The sequence below is a fragment of the Alosa alosa genome, chromosome 6, assembly GCF_017589495.1.
Source record: "Alosa alosa isolate M-15738 ecotype Scorff River chromosome 6, AALO_Geno_1.1, whole genome shotgun sequence".
Classification (NCBI taxonomy): Eukaryota; Metazoa; Chordata; class Actinopteri; order Clupeiformes; family Clupeidae; genus Alosa; species Alosa alosa.
Window position 1 is genome coordinate 1604276 of NC_063194.1, and position 9854 is coordinate 1614129.

General features: G+C 46.3%; 1 protein-coding gene across 1 annotated transcript in view; it reads right to left on the minus strand.

Moving 5' to 3' along the window:
* Positions 1-4194: 4194 nt before the first annotated feature.
* The window catches only part of spag9a (sperm associated antigen 9a), a 42279-nt gene continuing 36619 nt past the window's right edge, over positions 4195-9854 (minus strand). Inside the window, exons 31-33 of the mRNA XM_048244856.1 lie at positions 5861-5918; positions 4468-4523; positions 4195-4332 (exon numbers count right to left, since the gene is read on the minus strand). Coding sequence (XP_048100813.1) covers positions 4195-4332; positions 4468-4523; positions 5861-5918 — 252 coding nt within the window. The remainder of the gene's footprint in view (positions 4333-4467; positions 4524-5860; positions 5919-9854) is intronic.

A 9854-nucleotide genomic window follows, 5' to 3' on the forward strand; every position in this document is an offset into this window, starting at 1 on the left:
AGCTTTCATGTCGGCACCTCATTAACCAGAGGGGAGAACAGAGCCCGAGGCAACTGCTCCTCCAAACACACACACACACACACACACACACACACACACACACACACACACACACACACACACACAAACACAAGCACACACAAGCACACACACACACACACACACACAAGCAAACACGCAAGCACACACAAACACACACGCACACACACATACACACACACAGCAGCATTGATATTATCACACACACGCTCACAGTAATCAGCAACCACACATATAACCATGCTCATGCACACACAAACATTGTCACACACACAAACACATATACACATTGTGACAAATAATCACATACATACAAAATATACTGTACCTAACAACACATATACAGGTATACAGAAAAACAACTCTCTCTCTCTCTACACACACACACACACAGATGCACACACACACAGACACAGACACACACACACACCACACACACACACACACACACACACACACACACACACACACACACACACACACACACACACACACATACACACACACACACACACACACACACACACACACACTCTAGCTCACACGTTGAAAAAGCTGAGTGAGAGAACACAGACACCTCATGAGGATGTGAAAAGCACTGAATCAGGTGTGAGATTGCAGAGGAGGAGAGGATAGGGAGAGAGTGAGAGCGAGAGCGAGAGAGAGAAGAGAGGAAGAAAGAGAGAGGATGGAGGGAGGGCAATGATAAACATACTAAAGTACTGTACATTGAAAATGAAAGAAAGAATGGGTTCATTCCTGACTCAGAACTGGACACAGAATTCACAGCCCTGGCACAACCCAGAGCTTGTCAGGGTTAAGCCCCATAAGAATGTGGAGACAGACGGGCAGGTACAGTATGGGCCCCCAGTGGAGACTACTGAGGGGCCCCGGCACACACCAAAGAGGCCCACACACCCACACTGGCCTCACACAAGAGAGAGGGAGGGAACGAGAGAAAGGGAGAGAGAGTAATAGAGAGAGAGAGAGAGAGAGAGAGAGAGAAGAGGGAATGGAGAAAAATGAAATGAGAGGAGAGAAGAAGAAGAGAAGCTAAGAGAGAGAGGGGGAAAGTGAGCAGTGTTGGGAAGTAACTGAATACATGTATGCAGGATTACGATTAAATATGAGTAACTGTATGTAAATACAATTACAATTTAAATGAGTGGTATTCAGAATAGATAGTTACATGATACAGTGCATTTAAGGGATTACATTTTAAATCATGATTATGTAGGCCAAGGCTGTTACCACATAGCCTATGTATCTCTCAGGTGGCTCCTTCCTCTTTCCCTCTCTGTTTATATTGGTGTCATAAATGAAAAACCTCTCAGGGAATGTAGAATGTAAAATTAGTTTTGCATAGGCACATAGGGTGAGTGAGTGAGTGTGTGTGTGTGTGTGTGTGTGTGTGTGTGTGTGTGTGTGTGTGTGTGTGTGTGTATTGTAGTCATTTCTGTGTGTGATCTTGTGCCAGTCAGTGTGTCTGTCTACATGTCTGCTCTTTCTCTCTGAAACCACACATGACAACAGTTGTGGCAATGTTTGATTTGCAACATATTGACAGAGAACTTAACTGCCAACCTATAAATAACAGAGATCAAGTCCTCATTCTTGAGAAATTCTTGAGAAAATGATATCAAATGAGTAAATGGTATTAGGAAGTCCGTCCCTTGTGCTGTGTAAGAACACAAACACACACAATAATGACGTGAGATTGAATAGCTGAGGAATTTGACCATTTATCTGTCAGTGGCTGGTAATTAACTCATAAAGTTAATTTCCAGCCCTGACACATACACACATGTACACTTGTGCAGTATTCCCTCACTCTCTCTCTCTCACACACACACACACACACACAACTGTGCAGACACACACACACACTCATACACACACACACACACACACACACACACACATACCGTTGGGCTGGTAGGGAACAGTTTGTCCTCAGCCGAGTGCCCGTCTCTTATGACAGTGCTTTAAATCTCATGGCAGGGTAATCTGTGCCAGTCTCACTTGACACCTCACCGTCTTTGCCAGCTCCATCAAAAACACTCACTCTCTCTCACACACATACACACACATGTACACAACCACACGCACACCCACATATATTTACACACATATGCACATTGCACAGATAGAATTGACTAAAGAAACTAAAACACATACACACACACACACACACACACACACACACACACACACACACACACCATCCTTTTTCAGCTCAGCGCCCACTTGAGCGTTGGCCATCAACATGCGTTGGTATCCATATCTATTCTGCTCTTATAAGGCTATTGCTAATACATTGCGCATATTTATAATTATATTTCATTTATATTACTGTAAACCATACCACTTGCTTAACTGTACACTACTGTCTACACTGCACTATATTTTTTTGTACTTCACCATCTATACTGTGTATATCTGCTTTTTTGCACTTCTGGTTAGACGCAAACAGCATTTCATTGTCCCTGTACTTGTACTCTGCATAATGACAATAAAGTTAAATATAATCTAATCTAATCTAATCAAAGTACACACACACACGCACAAATGTGTGAGTGTGTGTGTGAATGTGCATGTGCGTGCATGTGCGTGTGTGTGTGTGTGTGTGTGTGTGTGTGTGTGTGTATGCCACAATCTCAATCTTTTGCAGTAAGTACCGTAATGCTGGGGCTGTCGTTCTAGTGAAGAACACATGGTTTCTTGAGAATAAGGATGTTTTGGACCAAAAAATGCTACATTGGCATCGTAAGAGAAAATGCCTTCCAGGAAAAGTCAAGGATATACATCATAGGGAGGAGAGAGAGAGAGACAGAGCAAGAGAGAGTGAAGAAGAGAGAGAGAGACAGAACAAGAGTAAAGGAGACACTAGCAGTAAAGGAGAAAGACAGAGAGAGAGTGAAGGAGAGAGAGCGAGAGAGAGCGAGAGAGACATCCATGAAATGAGAGCCGTGTCCTCCTGGGAGAATAATGGGAGTGTGGGAGTCAGTAGAGCCACGATCCCTTGCAGGTAGGCCAGTGCAGAGGCATGGGCCTCACAGCCCTCATGCTCCACTGGCCGGCTGACGTCAAAGACAGGAGCAAGAGCACACACACACACACACACACACACACACATGCACACACAATCACAAACTCGCACACACACATGCGTGTGCAAGCGTGTGTGTGTCTGTATGTGTGTCTGTCTGTATACATCTGTGTCTGTCTGCATGCACATGTGTGTGTGTGTGTCTGTCTGTCTGTATCTGTGTGTGTGTGTATGCGAACGTTTGATTAGATTAGATACAATCTTATTGTCATTGTGCATACATCTTTGTCTGTGTGCATGCACGTGTGTGTGTGTGTGTGTGTGTTGAGGGGGCCCAAGGGAAGGTTCAGGCTGTTTCATAACACTGGTAGCTCATGCCGTGACGGGCATGTGTGAGTCACCACAGTTGACGGCGCAGACACAGACGTAACAGTGGTGGGCTGCAGGGGAGAGGCTGCCTGAGCTGGGGGTGGACTGGAGGGAGTCGCAGCAGAATGGAGGAAGGACGTCTCTGTTCCTCACTACCTCTAACCAACACACGCGCTGCATGGCCTAGTTAGCCAGCGAGTGTCACTGTGGAGGTGTATAAGTGTATTAACTGTGTGGGACTGTTGACACAGCCAATGAGTCTGTCAACGTGCGTTGCCACAGAGAGGAGAACAATTGGGCACAACAATTGAGTTCTGATGTACGCATGCATGACGCCAACACGTTGGCCATTCAGGATACCACCAGATAAATGGCCATTCAATGCATTGACGTCTGTTTTTTTTGGATTGCCACCCTTTTGTTCAGAAACACTGGCATGAAAACAACCACAGACGTTGGTATGTTTAGCACTTATGAGGCATGTTGCTGTAGGTGAGTATTTTTGGTATCATCTTCAAATTGAAGGCACCCATTTTGGATGTGAATGCATATCTTTTGTCAGTGTTTTTCATTGCCATTTTGGCCGTCAGCTTGTACGTTTCAAACTACACCCTCTCATGGCTGCTTTACGAAACCGGCTCAGGAGAGTTTAGGCAGGACTGTGAGGGGGAGAGTAGTGACCATGTGTGGAACACAATGACCAGAGTTACTGGCCTTTAAGCCAAAGAGCAAAAGGGCTATTGATTTTCTGGTGGTGCTCCTTTGCCTTTCTGGGGAAGCACCTTGCCCATAGCCTCTGTCTCCAATCCTTCCGCCTGGGCCCAGGTCTCTATGCCTGGTTGGGCAGCTGGACATTTGTGAGGTGCAGGGGGTAGCTAGCGTGGGAACAAAGTCAGAGAATGACTAATGTGTCTGGATGTTGCATTAGTATCGTTATCACTGATTCTGTTTCCCTCTTCAACCCCCGTCACTTAAAAAGGCATGACCTCTCTTCAGGTAGCTGGGCTCACCTGCTGGCAGGTGCGGAGCAGGTTGGCCAGTTTGACACACGTGCTCACGAGCAGCCCTGGTGAACACATGGTCATTAGCACAACAGAGCAGAGGGCACCACCTGCCCAGACACCAGGGAGCGTCCACCTGATGGGGATCAGGTGGAGAGAGAGAGAGAGAGGCTTAACACACCTTTATTGAAACAATATCAGGTGTTTGACCACTACACAATAAAGACATTGTTACAGACACCTACACGTTACACATAAAAACCTTCACAGAAAGAGAGGGAAAGAGACAGAGAAAAAGAGAGAGAGAGAGTAAGAGAGAGAGATATAGGAGACAGAAAGACAAATGATAAAGCTGTGATGATTTAAATAGTAAATTGATAAAACAAGGACAATTTGACATATAACTGTGATGAGACCCAATGAACTAAGAGACAGAGAAGGTAAAAGGCAAATCAAAGGAGAGAACAAAAGAGAGAAGAGGGAGAGAGAACGTGTGTGAGAGAGAAACAGAGAGAGAGGGAGGAAGATAGAGAGAGAAATTAGAATGTCTAGAAAAATAAATGACAAATCTGCGGGTGGTGATGCTTAAAATGAAGTAAATTGGGAGTGTGTGTGCATGTGTGTGCTGTGCGTGTATGCGGTGTGTGTAAAAGAGAGAGAAATCTTGAATTTAATATTTTCTTTAATGGTCTTATTATGTGTTATTGTATGTTACTATCAATAGCTCTGCCAACTCTGTTCCCATACAAGTCATGCTAATAAAGATACTTTGAATTTGAATGAGAGAGAGAGGGGGAGAGAGAGAGCGAGAGTGTGTGTGTGTGAGAGAGAGAGAGAGAGAGAGGGGGTGTTGAAATTCAGGTAAGGCTGAGGCCTGCAGTTGAAAGTGGGCCACAGAGCAGAGCAGAGCAGTCTGGCTGGAACAGACCGCCTCTATCTGCTGACCAGCCCCCCCACCCCCAACATCTACGCTTGGACAGGAAATGCTCCACGACTACAATGAACGTTGTACACTTTTAGCCACCCAACACTCTCACACACTTCACATTCTATCAAAGACACACAAGGGTATTCACAAACTCACGAGCCACACACTGTGGCATTCTACTGGACCCCCTTCAGCACATTCCTAAAAATACCTCTCACCTGGGGTTGTCGTGGCCATGAGTTCAACCTTTGCCTTGTTTATGCTCTCTCCCACCTCTTCCCCTTAGCCCCTCCAGCTGGAGAATGTCCTGCAGCGGAACTCTGGAGTGTGGAGTCCCCCCCCCCCTTCTCTCTCTCACACACACACACACACACACACACATACACCCCAGAGTGAAGGACAAGGCAGCAGCGGTGGTGCTGTGCCTCTAGGTCTTTCTCAGTGTAAAGTGCTTGCTGTGGAGGTGCTGCCTACTGCTGCTGCTGCTGAGGCCGCTGGGAGGACAACACAAGGGCATAGGGAGGATCACAAACTGATAGAGAAGAGAAGAGAGGAGAGAAGAGAAGACAAGAGAGGAAAGAAGAGAAGAGAGAAGAGGAGAGGAAAGGAGAGGAGAGGAGAAGAGAGAAGAGGAGAGAAGTAGAAAGGGGATTGGCAAGGAGAAAATAAAGATGAATAGAGTAGGGGTAAACTGTTGTAGGAAAGAGGAGAGGAGAAAAGTAGAGAGGAGAGGTGGACAGAAGGGAGTGGGGAGAAAGATAGAGGTGGAGGAGAGGAGGGATGGATAGAGAGGAGAGGCGAATGGAGGGAAAGACATGACAGGATCAGAGTGGAAGAAGTGAGTATGAGAGCAAGAGAGATAGAAGAGGAGAGAACTAAGAGAGGAAAAATAGGTGCGGCAAAGAAAGGAGGGGAGAGAGAGAAAGAATTGGCTATTGCCTCTTGGCAATACAAATTGTATTTTTTGTCATGCCAATAAAGCTCAATTGAATTGAATTGAAAGAAAGAGGGGGACAGAGAGAGGAGTGCGCGCGTGGAGAGCACTCTTGCTAGTACATTACAGATGAGCATCTGGGCTGGCCATGGAGCCGAGGAACACAAGCTTGTGAAGAGCCACTGTGGCATGATGGGGGATAGGATGGGAAAGTGCACACATGTTTGCTTTAGCACTCCAGCTAAAATAGAGTCCTGTGAAGCCTTGTGTGTGTGTGTGTGTGTGTGTGAGAGAGAGAAAAGTGTTGCCTGTGCATTGTGTTAGCAACTGCTGTCGTCAGATACAGGAGTGTGTACAGACACGTGAGTGGCATGTTCTCTTTTCACACACACACACACACTCTCTCTCTTTATTTCTCTCTCTGTCCACCAGAGGCACCTAGCTTTGCTTATCTATGACAAACCTTTTTCTTTTTAGTCATTCTGCCACCTACTCACTGCAGCTCCCTCTCTCTCTCTCTCTCTCTGCCGCTGCCCCATAACAAAGCCTCAGGGCCAGCAGACGATGCTCCTCACACACACACGTCCCCTGAGTACCAGGGACATACAGAGAATGTGAGGCTCACAGCTTGATGTAATGACCATTACATAAAGGAGGAGGAGGTGTGTACAAGCAACATGTGCCGCATGGAGAGAGGGAGGGAAGTGAAGGAAGGGAGGATGAAAAAGAGATCGACAGAGAAAGAGAGAGTGTGTGACAGAAAGAGGTAATGGGAAACCTCATATCTCATAATTGAACACAGGCTGCAGTGCCCCCTATCTAAAATTAGCACAACGAGCAGGCGTGACCAGACATGGACGTCACACAGACACGCATTCACACGCAGACACGCAGAACCCCCATACAACCCCTCCCCCCATCCCCAGCAGTGTGTGTGTGTGTGTGTAGCGCTGTGCTGACAGAGAGCAGCTGGCCCGCTTACATAACTGCTGCCTCCCTGAGAGGGGCGCAGTGCAGGCTGGTGCAGCACTCTGCGTGGGAGACTGTTTGATTTTCACCCCCTGCTCCCACCTCTCTCTCTCTCTCCACCCCCCCTCCTCCCACCTCTCTCTCTCTCTCTCCACCCCCCCCTCCCCCTCTCTCTCTCTCTCTCTCCCACCCCCCCTGCTCCCACCTCTCTCTCTCTCCACCCCCTGCTCCCACCTCTCTCTCTCTCTCTCTCTCTCCACCCCCTCCTCCCCACTCTCTCTCTCTCTCTCCACCCCCCACTCTCTATCTTTATCCCTCCCAATCCCTTTATGTTCTCCCCCTTGCTCTCTTTTCCTCTCCTCTGGTTTAACATCAGCATCTTTTTACCAACACACACACACACAGACACACAAACACACACACATATACTAATGCATGTACCATCCCTTTGTGTTGTGTACATTTTCAGTCCATATGTGTGTGTGTGTGTCTGTAATGTGTGTGTATAGGTGCACCTCCTGTTCAGGCTGGACATGGCTAGTGGTTGACAATGAGCTAACAACATCAGCACACACAGGACAGATCGTAGGCAGCAGATGACGCAGAGGTAAACAGAGACAGAGAGAGAGGGAGGGAGAGAGATGGTAAGAGAGAGAGAGAGAGATGGTAAGAGAGAGGGAGAGATGGTAAGAGAGAGAGGGAGGGAGAGAGATGGTAAGAGAGAGAGAGAGATGGTAAGAGAGAGAGGGAGGGAGAGAGATGGTAAGAGAGAGGAGAGATGGTAAGAGAGAGAGGGAGAGATGGTAAGAGAGAGAGGGAGGGAGAGAGATGGTAAGAGAGAGAGGGAGGGAGAGAGACAGAGAGATGAAGGGATCTGAATGAAAAGACGGAGACAGGCAAGTGAAGAGGCCAGACACGCTGCAATAAGAGACATAAGAGGCAAGGCGCGCTGCAATAAGAGACATAACAGAAAAGACCAACTGATAGAACAGAGAAAATGAAAGAGTGACAGGAGAGAGTACACAAGGGGGTGGACAAAGATAACAAACAAATTGAAATAAAGCCCAGCACAAGAGACTTTCTCACATCTTTCTTTCTGAGAGCAGTACCCCCTGAGGGCCACCGGCGGCGCTGGCGAGGCATGACGAGGGACAGGAAAGCGTTAATGTGCTTGATCCTCACCCTTCCTTCAGTGTGTGTGTGTGTGTGTGTTGGAGCTCTGACGTCAGCAGCTCGTCAGACGGACCATGCAGCCTGTCGTTTTTTCAGGACAATGCTGTGTGTTGCCTACTGGCATTGTGATGTCATTTCATGGAAGGCATTCCTCCCTCCTCTCCACATCCCTTGCTAATAGTGCAACGCTGCCTCCTGGTGGTAAAAGAATTCCCTCATCATAAGGTAAAAGGAATGCATTGTTAGGGCCCACATTGCATTTAGCCATTTCAATCGTGTAGTATTTTTTGGACTTCAATACAATTTTAATACAAAATTGTTTGCATACGCATCAAAAGGATTAATACGTTTGTAGAGCTCCTTTAAAGGAGAGTTCCGGTGTGATATTGACCTAAAGTGTGTTGAAACATGATACCGAGTGTGAGCGATATGTCTCATAGCCCATCTCGGCTTGTCCCCTGCACTCCAAAATCTGGCTAGTTAGTCGATGCTACCAACAGCTTTTTTCAATGGTGGTGCTTGGCATCGGACTAGCCATGCAAATAAATCCGTTTTACACCATTTCACGAGGGCTCAATGTATCTCCACACTTCATTGGTAGACTTCGAGGGGCCCTGACATTTAAAGCGAGACATTGAGAACTTTGAAAAAGCACTGGTAGGTGGTTTACTTACAAGGCGATTTATACAGACAGTATCTTCCCCAGAAGTTTAAAACTTGCAGCCATCTTGAATTTACTCGCGATAAATCGGCGACGAGTAAGAATGAACAGGTATGATAAGGGATCAGATTCCAAAATAATTCTGTGGAAATGCATGGATTCCAGTTGCTGCTACTGGAAGAAACCGGAATCATGCATTTCCACTGAATTATTTTTATTAAACTACCAGTGCTTTTCAAAGTTCTCAATGTCTCGTTTAAGCGTCAGGGCCCTCGGAAGTCTACCAATGAAGTGTGGAGATATTGAGCCTCGTAAATGGTGTAAAACAGTGATTTATTTGCATGGCTAGCCCGATGCCAAAGCACCACCATTGAAAAAAAGCTGTTGGTAGCGCTCGGCTTAACTAGCGCCAGATTTTGGAGTGCAGGGAACAAGCCGAGATGGGCTATGAGACATCACGTTCACACTTTCGTTATCATGTTTCAACACACTTTAGGTCAATATCACACGGAACTCTCCTTTAAAGACCCTGTAATCAAAAATCACTGATTTTTTTTGGCTTACTTTTGTAAAAGGTTAGAAAACTTTTCCTGATAACATTAAAGACTCAGAGACTGTTTGTAGTACTAGACCAACCGAATTTACATATTAAACTAACATTTAACTAATTAGCCATACAATTATCATATTACATTTCATAACACTCAATTGAATGGATGAAGTCAGATGTT